The 18,270-nt window shown below is 36.8% G+C and overlaps 1 protein-coding gene across 1 annotated transcript in view; it reads left to right on the top strand.

Moving 5' to 3' along the window:
• Positions 1 to 18,270, top strand: part of ADAMTS6 (ADAM metallopeptidase with thrombospondin type 1 motif 6) — a 151,427-nt gene that overhangs the window by 17,354 nt on the left and 115,803 nt on the right. The window contains exons 7-9 of the mRNA XM_085042277.1: positions 2,588 to 2,805; positions 3,324 to 3,407; positions 3,899 to 4,044. Coding sequence (XP_084898403.1) covers positions 2,588 to 2,805; positions 3,324 to 3,407; positions 3,899 to 4,044 — 448 coding nt within the window. The remainder of the gene's footprint in view (positions 1 to 2,587; positions 2,806 to 3,323; positions 3,408 to 3,898; positions 4,045 to 18,270) is intronic.

Raw genomic sequence — 18,270 nt, forward strand, 5'->3', positions numbered from 1 at the left:
TGACATATGATAGCTTCAGAGCAGCAGATGAGTTCTGGATAGCTCTACTGTATTCTGATTTATGTAGTGTTTTCAGTGGTGTCAGACTTTACAGTTGGTGTATCCTAAAATTAAATAAAAGCTTGCTAAATGCATGGAATAATAGTGCTAAAACATTTAGAAAAAATCAGCCCAATATTTAGCTTCAAAATATCGTCATAGTTGTATCTAACAGAAGAAGTTTGCTATTGCATTTTGAGATCTTTTTCTGTTGGTGCTTCTCTCTCCACCTTGACCCCCATCCAATATTTTAGAGGACTGACTTAGGAAAACCTACGTACGGTAGTCGTGAACTCTAAGTCTATGTGGGTTTGAATTTCTTTTCAGTTGCTGTTTAAAACCTAATTTCATACTTTTGCAATAATTATTTTGGAGTTAATTATAGTATTTTTCTGTGGGTTTGTTTTGCTTTATTTTTCTTTTCTATTTTTACTTTTTTTACTTCCTTACAACTATGTTCAATGTTAATGAAGTTTAATTTTTTCTTTTTAACATATGAATACAGTGAAAGAATGATGTAACTTGCCACAGAACTATTTTTGTTACATAAATTTCAGACCTTTATTGAGATATTTTAGCTTTTAAAATAATTTAGTCAGCATTACTCAGTGTTTTTTAGAGAAAAACAGCATTAGCATTGATAGATCCTGAGTGCAGGGATTGTTTCCAGCTTTCTCATTACTTTGAGATCAGCTGAAGCCTAAGCTTTGCATATGATAAGACAATGAGAAATGTTTATTTTTGTGAAGTCTTCTGAGACCTTTGTTTGAAAGATACTATTAAGAGGATTCCAAAATAATCTTTCTTTTCTTCTGAAAGTTTTCTGCTTGAAGTCAGAAGTTTTCAAATATTTAGAATAATTTGCATCTTTGAGTGAAAATTTTGAATTTATGTGGAAACAGTATTGCATTTCTAAAATACTTCTAGCACTCCAAGAGCATCAGAAACATCAGCATTTGTTATTTGAAAAAGAATGAAGTTTTAAAAAATTTAGTACAGTAGTGGTTGGAGAAAATTCCAGGCATTCCTAAGTGACTGTTTAGGTGAGATGAAAATCTGAACAATTCAAGCAACTTTGAATTTTCTACAATAGAAGTGAAAAACAGGAAGAAGTTTAGTCATCATTATAGAATCCTCGACAGGCTTTAATACTTTGTACAGGGCTTTTTAGAATGGATTATACCCATATTGCAGACTGAGGACAGTTTTGTTACTGGTGTTTTTATAACTACCAGGTTTATTTTCATTTTTTGACTTTTCTAAAATATGCACCTTTTAAAGCCAAGACTGTAGCCTCAAAAATTATGAAGCACTGCAACATTGGGAATGCTGAAGCTTTGTATTCCTGGTTTTGACCTGAACTTACATTCTTTGTGGTGTAGTTTTTCTCTTTGAAATCAGTGTGCTTAGCTGACTTGCATAAAGCATTGCTTTTTCATGGGAGGTACTGCTTCTGTCTCTACTCATCCTTAGCTGACCCTGTTTTAGTAGAAGTAATGGTGCATCTCACAAAGTACTCACTTGAGCCGTCCTCTTCAGACAATTATAAATGTATCTGTTAATGTTCTTGTGCTCATCTGTAAATACCAATAATAACTTAGGTATTTTGAAGCCCTACTTAGATAAAACCACCCTAATAATATACTTTGCTAAACTTTAGCTTGAGATCTGTGTTGGCTCTTGTGGAAAAGGGATATATGATACACACCAAAAAAGCCAGTTTTTCAGGGAAGGATTGGTTTAACTTTGTCCTGAGAACAAGAATTAGAATTCAAAGTCACTTTGTGATGTTTGTTTTGCTGATAGTTACAGCCCTTTGGATTTTTAATAACTAATCTCTTGCATGCAAAGGAATATTTTTTCCCATACATATCTGTACCTCAAATTAAAACAAGTATTAATATATTTGAACTGAAATTTGTGTTAAAATAACTACGGCAATTACCCCATGTCAGACCATTTAAATCTTTCTGTTATAGTTAATTCATAAGGTAGATAAAATATAATCTGATAGCTTTCTGAAGGGGAACTTGGTTAATTTTAGGCATGTAAAACCTAATTGCCTAAAAATTACAGACTTTTGCAGGAGGGAAAAAGCTTTTTGGTGTTTTGTAAGTGTGTTTAATTCCTTAGTATATTTTGATAACTTTTACATTAATTTCAAAGTTTTGGTTTCTGGGTTTTTTTTTTTTCCCCAAGATGTTATACCTGTCTTGTTCTTATTCTTAAAATTCTGACGTGTGCTTGTGGTTAATTATATCTAATCTTTAGTATTAACGTCAATGTGCAAAATCAGATTTGTTAAGAGTGATGATTTATCATCCTAATTCAGGTTTAAGGAGAGTTGAAATTATTGCAGCACAAAGTTGGCTTCCTATTGTATAAGTAATTTAAAAATAACTTAGAAATTAAATAAATTTAATTTTTCTTCAAGAAATACTTTTTTTTAGAACCTTAAAGATGGCAATCTCAACACAAAACAGCTGCATTTGAATGAGTTTTTCTAGTGATGACCCCCTCTCAAATGTTTAATTGTTTTGGTTCCTAGAAGACCTCACAAGAAGCGGCAAACCTTGGTGGATGAATGATGCCTCTGCTTTTCCAGCTTCACCTCCAGTCAATGACACACTAAGCAGTCATAGTCGACAGAAGAGATCTGTAAGCCTTGAACGGTTTGTGGAAACGCTGGTAGTAGCAGACAAAATGATGGTGGGATACCATGGTCGCAAAGACATTGAACACTACATTTTGAGTGTAATGAATATTGTAAGTTTCATCCTTCTCTGTGTTCGTATCAAAACATATGTACTGAAATGACAATGGAGCTGCCGAGTGTTTGTTTATTGCCATGAATAATGCTTTAATATATGTACTAGGTTGCAGGACTGAATAGTTAAAATAGGGAAGATCTTAGAATTGTGTGTGCTTTTTCTGTCAAGAGTATGTAACAATCACTTAAAAATTGTTGTCTTTAATTTTGAATTCAAATAATTACATTCAGATTATAGAGTTCTATTCTGCTTACGTCGACAGTCTTAAGTGCTCATTGTGCTGGATGAATTATGAAACAAGGTATAAACAGTTTCAATTGAAATGTGTGGCTCAAAAGGTTGTTTTTTTTACTGAATGGTCATTTTTTGGTCAAAAAATAACTTGTATTTAGGTGACAGTGATACTTTACATTATGGAACTACATAAGGAAATTGGGTTAATTTTTAACCTTTTAGGAAGCAAGTAGTGTTTCTTGTCTGACTTTGTGCCTTTTCTTATTTTCTGGAGGTCAGGTTGCCAAACTTTATCGTGATTCCAGTCTAGGAAACGTTGTGAATATTATAGTGACACGTTTGATTGTCCTCACTGAAGATCAGGTAAGAGCTGTTGTGCTAAGCTTTATACCTCTGAAGTACAAATTGCATTATTGTATAATATAGAGTTCATTTAATTATTGCTTGAAGTGGCTGCCTCTGAGAACAAAACCTATCCTGTAAATTGTCACTACTTTAATCAAGATGAAGCAGTTCAAAGGAATATTCCTCGCGTATCATCTCAAAGATATCTATTCTTACATCAGGTGATTATTATTACACCTTCGGGGGTGTCAGTTTTATTTTTAGATCTGTATTTTTATTTTTTTTTCTGTATTGCCATAATGATTATTAAAGTTGGAGCAGAAAGGATGATGGTTCAGTAATACACAGCTGAACTTGGGGTCAGATTTTACAGAAATAAAATTTGGCAAGAAGAGTTTATTCCTCTAAACCACTGCTTCTAATTATAGTCCCATTTTAGTTTTCAAAGGCTTAACAACTGACCTTAGTAATTTGTTTGGAACATTTCTGGTATGCATGTTGTATTGCAGCCAAACTTGGAGATAAACCACCATGCAGACAAGTCCCTCGATAGCTTCTGTAAGTGGCAGAAATCCATTCTCTCCCACCAAAGTGATGGAAACACCATTCCAGAAAATGGGATTGCCCACCATGATAATGCGGTTCTTATTACTAGGTATGGTCATTATAAGTATTGTGTTTATTTTATTTCTGTAGCTTTCTTGTTTTTAGCATATGTATGTCTAGAGGCTAGTTGCAAAGTAATATAATTGGTAGGTAACCTTAAAAGGAGGAGAATTAATAGATGGCTTATCTTAAATATATCAGATTATAGAAAAGTAAGATCTGCAAATCACTTGCTTCTGCTGTTCTTTTCACTTCATAATTGCCAATGCAAAGTATTGCAGTAGAAAAGATGGTTCCTATTGAACGTTTTATAGTTTTATAATTGAAAAGAATTCGTAAGATTGCAGAGAACAAAACAGAATGAAAAATGTTTTGTTAACCAAATAAAGTGTTTTTGTAAGAATGTCAAGCCAGAACTTCCACTAGTGTAATACTATTTCTTTGAAAACAGGTTCTTGCAGGTTCCGACTATATGAAACTCTGCTTTGTAGCTGGTTTGATTTGTTATTCTTAATTAAGATGAGAACTGACAATTTTAATAGGCAGTTTCAAAACCTGCATATGTGCCCATTTGTTTGCTTCTATTTCACTGTTACTGTGATGAATTCAACAAAACCTGCACTGTAATCTTGTGATCCTGATAAAGGCATTCATTCTGTCCCTTTGCAGTTAGGGGTACATTTCTGCTTTCTAGGACAAATTCTGTACTGCTTTATATGTAACCTATTTTGGAATCATTGCATTCACTGCAGAAAAATTGAAATCGTGATTAAAATAATGCATTTTTTGTATAATTTTGCATAAAAGTTGTGAAAGTTTTTTTTCTTCCTGAGGGAGGGTGGTGGTTTTTGTTGGTTTTGTTTTGCATAATGAACAAATCTTTTTATTTTTTAGAGAAAATAAAAGCTAGTGAATTATCTGCATGCATTTTGTATTCATATGTCAGATATAATTGTTATACATGGTCTTAAATACTACATAGTAATAATCAGAGTGATAAAATGCTAGAGTGATCCAGAAAGCTTCTAGATGTCAAGAGGTGTAAAAAAATTTTAAAGTCTAATATAAATGAATTGAAGGAAATGAAAAATAAAATAGTTGCATTCTAAGGCCTTAATTTTTCACAAAGGCTTTTGTTTATGGTCAGGTTTTTTGCATACAAGTAATTCCTTCAGTAGGACTTGTGAAACTGAATATGTCTTTACAGCTGTGCTACACATGAAACTTTTACTGGTATAATTTAGGCAAATGAAAAAACGTAATCTATGGGTGGTATGGTTGTGTCACTTGGAGTCCCTCAATATACATATGCATAAGTGGTATTGACAGCTCTGTATTTTTATTGCTAGGGCTGACTAACCTGACACTTTGTTGGTGTTATCCTGGCACTACAAATCCCAGTTGTTTTCTTTCACTGTTGTGTTTTAATATGTTTTATTACTGTATATTCTGTTCTGGCTTCCCTGATGTGAAGGGATCTTCCAGTAGGATGTTCCCACTGTAGTTATGAACAGTTCTGTATTCCAGAGAAAAGCTTATACCAATGTTAACTTGCAGACTTCTAACTGTAAAAGGAGCAAGTTTTGAGAGAACATGAGTAATACCAATTGAAAATTACATTTTTTCATAAAAAACCAGTAAATACTGTTGATTTTTTTTTTATTCTCCATTATGAGGGCTTTAATTATCTAAGTATGTAGCATATGTGTGCTCTCTTTTAAAAAGGGATGTAAGAATTTTATAACTTCCTAGTTTACATCTAAGAAGTTTAATTTTCTAAGTATATGCCTATATTTTAAATCAACAAAGTGTCTCAGTGTTGTATCTGCAGGCTAGTGAGACCAATCTTTTTAAAGTTTAGTTATATATGCTTTCACAATAAAATGCTTCTATTCATTTATTTATGTAATAATTGTAATTCCTAAAGTAATAACAAGGGCTAATCAATTTGAGTGGGTAAATCAAGCTTTTGCTGAAACTGCTACCTATCCTGGCTCTTACTAATAAAATGAACTAGCTTATGTGAAGAATAGGTGTTTATTTTTTGGGTTGGAGTGAGTAAAGACAAATTTATATTCATATAAACATTTAAAATCTACTAACTTTAATAATGTCAAATGAATTATTGAAATGGTGATATACTTTTTTTCATTCTGTTGTCTATATTTCATTTGATGAACCAGATTTAAGGCGTTATATGTGAAAGAGAAGGATAGAGCTATGGTTCTTTAAACTCATAAGGTTCTGGAGAGGTCTTTAATAACCCCGTCTACCCAAAGGAATTTGAGCCTATACTACCAAACATTAGGATACTTTTTAGCCACTCCAACAGTATTTTGAAAGCAGTTTCCTGAATCTGTCCCACTGATGCTGCTCTGCTTTGTATGGAGTAATTACATTTTTATTGAATTTGACACTGGAATCAATTTTTGCTCATTGTGTGTACTTCTATTTTATGGAAAGTAGGAAAGTTTCAGTTCAACATTATGAATAGTTTTGTGTTGATTAAAACCAGATTTTTCAGTAAGTAATTTGATGTATTTGAAAATATTACCTAGTCCTAGCTAAGTATTTAAGTTTGAAACTACAACAGTCTTTATCTGAAATGTGGGGCAAATGTTTTAAGAAAATGAGTCATTATCTTCAACCACATAAATGAAGACAACACCACAGCTTTTCTTAGCAATTCCTCCATGTTGCTTTCAAAGACAGCGTGTTCTGATCTGGGAAAAGCAGTAATAAGGCTGCTGATTCCCATGGGATGTCTGCTTGACCAATGCAGACAGACTTTTGTATCCTAAACAAGTCTGTATGCTAAAACCAGGTAGCCTCACTGGAGTGGAGGTATGCCAAACTGATTTCCTAAGTCCCGTGGAGAGGTTGCCATGCCTACTAAGCCACCAGTCTTTGGACAAGAGCCCGCTGGTGTTTGGTGTGCCTGGTGTATGGGCTTCTCTGTCGTGATCCCGCAGCCATCCTGCAGTCTGCAGGGTGCATATTTTACTAAGTGGGTAGGGAATTGCAGAAAACTTATCTGCTGATTAAAAATCATGCAGGCTAGAGACTGGTCTAAGTAAGACCATATATTGTCTATCACTTACATGTTTTTTTCCATAAGATAATATATTTAAGCCTCAGACCCAGTGTTTTAGAAATTGTTTTCTGAAATTGTCCAAGTTGGGTTCTTGGTGGCCAGTGACAGTAGAATACTGAGCAGACAGACTTGAGCTGTGAGGTTGATTAATAGTGTGAAAATGTCACCTTTTTTCATGAAGACTTTAGATAAACCTAGTGAATACTTAAAATTATTTTGTATTACAAAATAAAAATAGGAGAAAAACTTGTATAGTTCTCTAATCTCAAATCCTTTAGTAAAAAACCTAAACCTCTTGCATTTGATCCCTGTATTTCTGCATCAATATGTGATAATATTTCTTTTCAGCACAATTTCAGATTGTCAGATAATTAATTTTATACTCAGTGTAAATTTTGAGTCTTGTGCTTCCCACTTCAGTGTAGAGGTATCAATTTGCCTTTTTTAAGTTAGTTCTTATTTGGTGATTTGTTTTTTTAACCTTCATTGGTAGGCTACTTGCTCTTTTTCTTTCTTCAGAAACTCCTTAAGAAATAGGGTCTCCATAGATTACAAACCCACAAAACTTAAGAGCTACAGTGTACAGTTACTATTTTACTTTTACTCATATTTTTGTACCAAGCTTCCCTTCCATTTCATTCAGTTGCTTCCTTCTCTTGATCTTAAAGGTCATAAAGTAGGAATTCTGGAGGTCCTCAGCAGTACCTTTGTTAACTATACATGATGAGCAAGAAGTGTTCCTTTTCCTGTGTACGTGCATAAAATGGTAAGGGCCAGAGGGGTTGAATTCTAGGTTACACTTTGTATCAGGGGTTGAGAAGGTTAAAAATTTAAAAAAATGTCATTTGTTTTTCTTTTACACTGTAAGAACTGTCTAATGCTACATTTCTGTATAGCTCAAGAGGCTTAGTCTGATTTGTCTAGATTCTAAATAGCTGTTTATCTAAAGGATGTGTAACTGACTCTCTATACTTTGCAGCAATAGAGTGTTTTGCTGCTGAGATGGAAGATTACTTTGCCTCCTGGTGTGTTGGTAGATCAAGAAAAAAGACATACCAGACAGCCCATAGAAAGGACAGTTGCAGGGGGAAGTTGAGATGTGTATCTCTAAAGGGACTGAATCTGGTATTTGAGATACAATTGTTTTAAACAGAGAAGCATTTGAAATCTCACTCACTTAAGGAAACAGTATGTCTCAAAAGTTGTTGAGTGAAATGTCATCCACTGTTGGTAGTTCACATACCATGGGTTTGTTGTACATTTTAAAAGGGAAACAAATTCACTATGCTTCACAAAAACATTACGATCTCTTTGCAGCTAGGGTGCTTTCATTGGAACATTCCTTGCAAAAAACTTATTAGAATTAATTTTAAGGCTGTAAACCTATGTGCTTTTATGTAGATACACCTTCTGAAATTCTTGACTTAAAATACCTTGAAATACAAAAATCTTTTACTTTGATTGGAATCCACTTGAGTTAAGTTCACAGGTGGTTTGCTACTTTGGCAACAATTAGTTCCACAGCCCCAGTGAACTGATATACTCTATTGAAAGAATCCTTATTTGCTTGAATAAAGAATCAGAGTGATAAGATGTTTTTATTGGTTAAGTCAAATACACCTCGATTTGCAGGTTGTACTGATGAGAGTGAAAATGTTCACAGGTGGTGTATTTTTTCTATTTGGGTCTTGAGTGGGCTTCTATATGTTAAACTTGCAAGACAGTGAATGAGCTCTCTCTTAATAGACACTTGTATTTTTGCCAGGTACCACTGTACTTGTAACTTACTAAGTAAGTGTATTGCTAAGCAGTGTGGTATGGCTGCTATTAACATTAACACCAGTATTAGTATGCAGCATTTCTGTAGCAACACTGCTGAAGTCCACGTGGGAGACATTAGCGTTGTTTCACAGTTGGTGGATTTTTCAAGTCTTTTAAGGAGAGAATTTTACAGAACTGGTTTACTTCCATTGTGTATGTATAAGATGAATCTCACAATGCTTCAGTCAGTTGTTTCCTCATTCATGTGCCCTTATGGGTAAGGGGCATTTCCATTTGTCTGTGAAATATATAACTGATGTGCAGGCCAGTGGCACAAGTTTTTCTTAGGGGACAGAAAGCATATTTAAATGGCAGCAGTTCTAAACTCCTGTAAGTCTTGTGGTTCCTAATCTAAGAACAGAAATGTTTCTAACATTGCTGTAGATACTCGAGAGGAACAAAACGTTTCTTGTTTCATTTTGCATACCTGTGTAGAGCTGACCACAGTCATGCCTTTCATTTTTTAAATAACATTAAGAGTTTTTAGGCAGTCGGGATGGTTTTGTAGTTGCATTGTCCAGATAGCAGTCCTAAAAGTAAATCTGTTAGTGGACACTGTTGCCCTTTTGCATGTCAGTTGCCTCGAGGTTTGTAATATATTTTTATTCTGTAGTACTAATGTTTCCCCATCAGGTTCTGTACTAGTTAAGACATTTGGTAGTGAGGTGAGGCCAACCAGCCAGGACTCTGCACATTCCATTCCTCCTGCAGGTCCAAGATCGTTATGCTTCTTTTCTGAGGTATTTTTCCACTTTTCTTCTGGGCTTAACTTCTTGCAAAGATTCCTCTTTTATACAAGGTGCTCTTATCCTGTTCTGTGAGCACAATTTCCTAACTTTGTCCAGTAAACCTGCAGATCCAAAGCATTTCTGTTCCCATGAAGCCTTGTCTCCGATCCTCACCCTGTGGTTAATTCCTTTGTTAGTGAGAAGAGCTCCAATTTCAAGCAGTAATTCTGTGTCTTGTTTCCTACTTGACTCTGAAGTCCATTAAGCAGTTTTCACCCTTGTTTTTTGTGTAGCCCTTTAGCTTATTCTAATGGAGTTCCTTGAAATGAATTTAAACCCCAGACAGGAGACTGTGTTTCTCTATTTGATTTTTGTGCAAAAATCGTGACAGTGTCCATTGACTTAGTTTTCTTGTGTCCACATGTGTAAGACTACTTCTCTGAGGGAGAGGTTTGAAAAGCTGAGAGGCATATATTGCCCTTAGTGTCTCTCTCTGCAGATATATAAAATATAAGGAGCCAGATTTACAAATAATAGCACTGAATTCCCATTCATTTTCTTTCCAGGCAATTGAAGGGGTCTAAGAGAAAAAAATGCATCTGCATATTCAAAATGTATACTTGGAAAAAAAAAACCACCTCAAAAAAATTGAAATGCACTAGGCCTCTGCTCAGCAGACTGAGGAAAGTAAGGCATTTTGTTTTGTTTGTATGGTGCTTCACATAGGAATATTTATACCAGGGTTTCTATACAGGATGTATTCCTTACACACCTTGTTAGAGACATGCTGTTGACCACTTAAATAATCAGTCATGTTGCTAGATATGGCACCACACTATGATCATAGTGTTTATATTCTTACCTCTGTGTCAAAAACAAGTTGGGGGTCTTTGCTATCTCTGCTAAGGCATATTCTTTGGAATGACGACTCTCAGATTCACAAAAGAGAAATTGAGACTGAGATATGCAGCATAGCAACTGTGAGCCATTACAGCAATACATGGTCTGTGAGTAGATGGTTTGCTTTAGATACCTCTGGGTCTAGAGCCATGTTCCAAGATTGGAACCATGTTCGAGCACTATGTATTCTGTGTGTGGAAAAACGTATTCAAAGATTTCAGGGGAGAATTCTCCATTGTCCATTTTCTGTATGTCTTTTTGTGAGCTGAGAGGCTGTAGGCTGTGACATGATGTTAGAAAATCAATTGATAACACAAGCAAAAGAAGAAAAAAAGGAAGTAGTTGAGAATTAATAAAATCTGTTGGCATATTTTGTAATTCCCTTTTCTGTGACAGTTATAAACTTGTTGGGTGGGGTTTTTTTATTCCCCTACCTCATTTTAAAAGAATAAGTTTGGAAATATTGTTCAGGTGTCCACTCTTGGCTGAGAATCTTCTTTGTGAATTTTTTTTTTGTTGTTGTTTGTTTTTTTCTTTTGGTTTTTTTGAGGGGTAGGTTAGGGTAAATTGTATCTTTAAAATTTATTCCTAGATTTTGTAGCTGAAAGGAATCAAATAGACTCTGTGGGATTTGAGGGAACTCATGTGGAACAATAAAGTAGCTAGAATGTGAATCTGAAAAACTGCTTATTGCATGGCAAATGTCAACCAGCAGGTTATTTGCAGCTAATTAACAAGCACAATGTGTGAGTGGAATGTTTTCTAATCAATAAAAAGGCTGTTATTTTTAATTTCTGATGCTGTTAGTCGACTCTTAGTGTACAGTTGGTTAGTTACAAGATGTGTATTCTGATTTAGTTTATAAAATTTGAGTCTGTGAGGGTGAAAGGATGGAAAAGGTATAAGGTATACCCGGAGTTTGCCTAATCCATTCCAGATGGACAAAATGTGTTCAAAATGTGCTTTATTTAATACCAAATCCAGAAGAGTGACCAATGTCATGGAGTAAAGCTCAGATTTTCATGCTCTGACTTGAAGTCTGAAAGCTCTTTTCTTTTTAAATTTTTTTTGTTAGATTGATGAATATAATTGGTGCTGAATAAAAAGACTGAATTAAAACAATATTTTCCTATCTCAACTGAAGACAGAAATTTTGGGTGTAATCCCACAAACTATCTTAAGATGTGCTCACTGAGGGGAACTGGTTACACATCTGATGATTTTCTGAATTGGAAAACTTGCAAACATCTGCCAGCACACAGGACATGCAATGCAACTTCTAACTGCCCCAGTTAAAGTTTACATCTAAATGTGGCAATGAAACTTTTGGTAATTAAAAAGGCATCAGGACAAATTTATAAAATGCCAAACTACATATGCTGTTGATAGTAATGGTGTATTAATGTCTTGTGTAGTTTACAAATAAATTTTCCCTTTTGTACACTAGACTTACTAGAGAAGAAAAAAAAACAAACAGTGAAAAATACTTTTTTATGCTCTATTTCCCCCCTGCCTTTTTTTCTCCAGGCACTCACCTTCTGAGTTGCACAAAGGGTCATAAAACTATTCAAATTATAGTTTTTCCAGGAAATGTTTGGTGGTAATAGTTTGGGATATCTGCTAGAACACTCAGTTACTGCTTGGCCAGATATCTGACAAAGGGCTTTCTAGCAGTTTGAAATGTTGTATTTTGCTTTCTTTTTTTTTTTATAAAAGTACATACACTTGTTAAAAATCTCTCATTTTGGAGTTTTCTTAGTATTCTAAGATGAATCCTTACCTTCTTCTATGTTTTTCTATTCTCTTGCTCAAGTATAATATTGGGGCTATTATTATTTTCATAACCTACAGTGACTGGCAGAATAATACATTTTTTAGTAAGTATTTTGTCTCTCATTCTTAACAATCTAGAAAAAACATATTAGGCCAGATTGTTCCCTGGATTTTCACCAATTTCAGATTTCATTTGCAATCTTGTTTATTTGTTGTATAAATTCTGTCTCTTGCCACATGTGAATGTATATATCCTACATTTTCCTGTTTTCTTCATGTTTTAAACATTAGTCTGGGCTATTCAGCTCAACTTTACAGCTACCTTTTATTAGATTGGTTATGTATAAGAGCACATTAAAAATGTGGTTTTAATTAGGATGCTGGTAGTAAATTAATTCTTCTAGTGGCAACATCATATCTATTTAATTTTAGTATTCACTCGTCTCCAGTTTCTGATAATTTACACCAGTCCCTCCTAACGAAGGGCAGGATTCTTTATGCTCTGAGGTCAATTGCAGCATGGCCACTATTTCAGTAGGATCTGGATAAGATTTCAATTTGAGTTCACTGGTTCATTTTAATTATGCAAATAGTGAAAGTAAAACCTAAACTGAGCACTGTCTGTTCCATGCTACTTAAAACTTTTTGAAATATGTTGCAGCTTTAAAATGTAGAATAATAATGTAATGTGCATGAGTGCCCTAATTTTTTTTAAATTAGGGATGGTATTTTCTCTGAAGAGTTACCCATTTGTGTATTAAATTTATGGCTTTTATAAACTTCCTAACTATTTTTAAAGTATATTCATTGTGTTAAGTGTACTTTCCAAAGTGATTAACACTACACTCAGTATTTTTTTTGGTGATTTCTTCCCCCTGCTTGCTTGCTCTCAGTGAATTTACAGCAAAGAAGTGACACTTGAAGGGGAGCATCTGGAAATTTTCCAGTCAAAAAGCAGGTGTGAATAGGCAGGAGCAGAGGATATTACAGAATCATCTCAAGTAGAGAAATAAGTTGTAGTTCATGTATGCAGTTGTAACTGCTCCGTTTCACTTTCATGAGGTATGATGAAGTGTAACTTTAACAGCTATTATGATTCTGACAGAACTGCATGGTGGAAGTAAAGTAAAAATCTGCAGTTAAAATTCCATAGTTGAATATTTTGTAGTTGCCATGCTGGTCTAGTCAGATGTGCAGGGCTAATTGGTACTGAAGTTGGTTTTGAAATCAGATCTGCTAAACAAGAGATCATTTTTTTCTTTAAACTCAAATAAAATCAAACTCTTGTTTTCAGCTCAAATACCAATATTTTAATGAAAAGAAATCTGATGGAGAAAATAAGAAGCCACATTTATTTATATGTGGTGTATTCTGAATTAAATTACTGCCTGTGTTGCATTCCCAATTACTTCCTTAACTGACACTTCCACTTTTATAAACATGCATGTTTTACAGTCATTGCTGTATGAAGCAAGTGTAAGACGTAATGTATACAGTATTTGTTATGTCAAGTTAACAGTGGCAAATATGCTGGAATATAAAGACTGAGATAACACTGAGAACTGACTGAAGTTCTGGTCAAACAATTTGTTTTGCCACAGCCTGTGAAAGATCAGTGGTCTGGCAAACGGTAAAGAATTAAATATGAAATTGTAAACACATTTAATGACTAGCAAGTCTTGTGTGGAGTTGCTCTTTCATACACTATATTCCAGTTCCTCCTACCATTACCTTTTTCTGTTCTCTTTTGTCGCTGCCACATTGACCTATTATGGGCAGGTGGAATTGTGGCAATGAGAGTACTCCAAATGGGAACATACTCTGCAAATACAACAATTTCTGGGTTTTTTATGCTTTAATTCTTACTTATTTCTAGACTTGTAAATCTTTGAACTTCTGATTTTGTCTTTACTAGCTGTATGTCTTCTCATCAACCAATACAGGCCAGCAATAACAATATTATCAACACTGTAAATAAAAAAATCTCTTCTACTGCTGCACAATCAAATGTCTTTCTTAGATCACTAGTCATTCATAAAACATCAAAAAATGCACTTATGCAAAATTCTAGGTACTCCTAATTTAAACTATTAATATACACTATATATTAGTGTTTCAAAATTGTATTGAAGCAGTCCATGATCCCTGCTCTACTATGGGCTGATAGAGTCCATCTGTCAGAGAGGGAGAAGAGCATCTTCAGTCACAGGCTTTTCAAGCTGCTGAAGAGGGCTTTAAATGAAAATTGCTGGAGGAAAGAAACTTCATTCCACTCCTACCAGTTTGATCCAGGGCCAGCAAGAGATGCCCAGAGCTTGGAGAGAGATCACAGGTCAGCAGAAGACCAAAATAAAGGAATTCTAGCCACTCAAGCCAGTAATTTGGCTTCATCCTTCATCAAGGACCCATTTTAAGTACCTCTGTGCTAATGCATGTACCATGGAGAATAAATAAATGGAGTTTGAAACCTGTGCTTGCCTGCAAGGCTGTGGGCTTATCGGTGTCACAGGGATGTTGTGGGATGACTCCTCTGACTGCGTGTTGGAATGAAACTATAAAGCAGTTTAACAGGGATAGGCACAGGAGACAAGCAAAGGGTGTTGCCTTCCATGTCAGTGACCAGTTGGGGTGCATGGAGCTCTGCCTGATGAGCAATGTAGTGCCAACTGTGAGCTTACAGATCAGGATTAAAGCGAGGGCAGGTGTCATTATAGTGGGGGTCTGAACAGGCAGACCAAATGTATGAGGCTCTGGATAGACAGATAGGAGCAGCCTCACATTCACAAGCTCTGGGCCTTGTGGAGGACTTCAGCCACCCAGCTATTGAGGGGACAACACAGTGGTAGAGTACAGTGGAGTAAAGACTTGCACAGGGAAGAGGGGCCTAAGAAATCTGGTTAATATTGAAGGGTCATCTCCTCTAGCTCAAGAAGCAATGCATGCCAACAAAGAGAAAGTCAGGCAGAAGTGCTAGGAGGCCTTCAAGGATGAACAAGATGTTTCTGGACAAATTCAGATTTAAAAAAGAAAACTTAAGCCTACAGAGGGTGGAAGCAGAGAAAAGTAGCCTTGGAAGAATACGAAGAGACTGTGTGAGAATCCAGGGATCAGATTAGGAAAGCTAAAGCTCTGATAGAATTAAACTTGCTGAGGGGTAACAAGAGAAACTTCTCCCAGTATGTCAGTGATAAAGGAAGATTAGATAAAATGTGGTCCTCTCCAGAAGGAAGAAGGAGACCTGGTTACCTGGGATATGGAGAAGGTCAAAGTACTCAATTACAATTTTTCCCAGACTTCACTGGCAAGTCTTCCAGTCACACTGCCTGAATTGTAGAAGGCAAAGGCAGGAACTGGGACAATGTAGAATCACTGGCTGTCGGAGAAGGTCAGGTTTGAGACCATCTAAGGAACCTGAAGGTGCACGAGTCCACAGGACCTACTGAGATGTATCCAATGGTCCCGAGGGAACTGGTGGAGAAAGCGACTAAGCAGCTATTCATCATATTTGTAAAGTCAGGACAGTCCAGTGAAGTTCCCAGTGATTGAGAAAGGGGAAACATAAACCCCATTTTTAAAAAAGAAAAAAGAAAATATTTGGAGAACTACAGGCTAGTAAGTTTCGCCTCTGTGCCCAGCAGCAAGATCATTGATCAAATGCTTCTGGAAACTGCTGAGGTGCATGGAAAATAAGGAGGTCATTGGTGACAGCCAGCATGACTTCACCAAGGGCAAATCATGCTGGACCAATCTGGTGGCTTTCTGTGACTGAGTTATAGTTTTGATGGATAAGGGAAGAGTGACTGATATAATTTGACTGGACTTCTGCAAAGCATTTGATACTGTCTCACAGGACATCCTCATCTCTAAACTGGGGAGACATGAATTTGAAGGATGGACTACCCCATGGATAAGGATTTATCTGGGTGGTTGCATTCAAAGAGATGCAGTTAACAGTTCAATGTCCAAGTGGACAGCAGTGACGAGTGGCATTCCTCAGGGGTCGATATTGGGACCACATGTTTTAACTTCTCTGTCAGTGACATGGACAGTGGGATTGAACACACCCCACTGACACCACCAGGTTGTGTGGGCAGTCAACACGCTGGAGGGCAGGAATGGCATCCAGAGGGACCTGGACAGGCTTGAGAGCTGGGCCAGTGCAAACCTCATGGAGACAAAGCAAATTGCAAGATCCCACACCTGGGTCAGGGCCATCGCAAACATGGGCACAGGCTGAATGGAGAATGGATTGAGAGCAGCCTTGCAGAGGGTGTCTTGGGGGATCTGTGAATGGAAAACTGGATATGACCTGTCATTGTGCATTTGCAGCCCAGAAAGCCAATTTTATCCAGCCAAAGAAGTGTGGCCAGCAGGGCAAGGGAGGGGATTCTCCCTCTCCACTCTCATGAGACACCACCTGTAGTCCTGTATCTGGCTCTGGGGCCCCCAGCATAAAAAGGATGTGGACTGCTTGAATTTGGTCCAGAGGAGGGCCACAAAGCAAATCAGAGGGCTGTAGCACCATTAGGCTGAGGGAGCTGGAGCTGTTTAGTTTGGAGGAGAGGAAGCTCAGGGGGATGACATGGCTTGCTTCAACAACACAACTAAAGGAGGTTGTAGTGGGGTGGGGGCCAGCCTCTTCTGCCATGTCTCAAATAAAAGAACAAAGGGAAATGGTCTCAAGTTGTGCCACAGGAGATGCAGGTTAGATATTAGAAAATATTTTTTCACTGCAAGTGTGGAATAAGCATTAGAATGAGTTGCTGAGGGAGGTAGTACCATCACTGTCTCTGGAAGTGTTCTGGGTGTGACACTTAGGGATATGGTTTAGAGGTGATAATGTTCATGCTGGGTTGGTGGTTTAACAGATGATCTTGAAGGTCTGTTTCAGCCTTGATGATTCAGTGATTCTCAAAACTGAAAGAGGGTATAGCAGTGTGCCCTGGCAGCCTGGAGTACCACCTGTGTCACCTGCCACCAGCTAGGCAAGAGAGGAGATTGTCCAACTCTGCTCTACTCTGCACTGGAGCAGCCTCACCTCGAGTGCTGGGGGCAGCTTTCAGCAACACAATATAAAAAAGACATAAAACTATTAAAAAGAGTGTAAAGGAGGGCGACAAAGATGGTGAAGGTTATAGAGAAAAGCCATATGAGGAGCAGCTGAGGTCACTGGGTCTGGAGGAGACTGAGGGGACACCTCATCATGGTCTACAGCTTCCTCACAGTGGGAAATAGAGGGGCAGACACTTATCTCTTATCTCTGATGACCAGTGACAGGACCTAAAGAAACGGTATTAAAGAGGAGGCTTAGATTGGATATTAGCAAAAGTTTTTTACTCAGAGGGTGGTTGGGCACTGGAAGAGGCTTCCCAGGGCAGTGGTCACAGCACCAGCCTGACAGAGTTGAGGAAGCATCTGGACAATGCTCTCAGGGACATGGTGTGATTTTTGGGGTGTCCTGTGCAGTGCCTGGAGTTGGATTCAATGGTCCTTGTAGGTCCCATCCAATTCAGTGATTCTATGATTTAGATTAGTTATTGGAATAAAATTCTTCACTGTGTGGGGGTGAGGCACTGGAAAAGGTTCCTCAGAAATATTGTGTATGCCTCATACCTGAAGATGTTCAAAGGCAGGTTGGATGGGGCTTTGAGCATCTGATCCAGTGGAAGGTGTCCCTGGAGATGGCAGGGGGATTGGAACTAGGAGGTCTATAAGGTCTGTGATTCTGTGAACACTATGGAGAGAGCCCAGAGTTGTTTTATGTGCATTGCCAAGGCTTACCACCATCGATACACATGGTAGTGGTACCTCAAGCTAATGCTTTTAATCAACAATTTGAAATTTTTTTTAAAATTTATGGGAAGTTGCCTTTGAGTAATGACTCATCGCTTCATTAATAAACAACAGCTATATTCAAGCAATTTAGAATGATTTCTGAAGTCAAAATGTTAAGTTTCTT

This window comes from Lichenostomus cassidix, chromosome Z, assembly GCF_008360975.1.
Source record: "Lichenostomus cassidix isolate B80296 chromosome Z, HeHo_3.0, whole genome shotgun sequence".
Lineage (NCBI taxonomy): Eukaryota > Metazoa > Chordata > Aves > Passeriformes > Meliphagidae > Lichenostomus > Lichenostomus cassidix.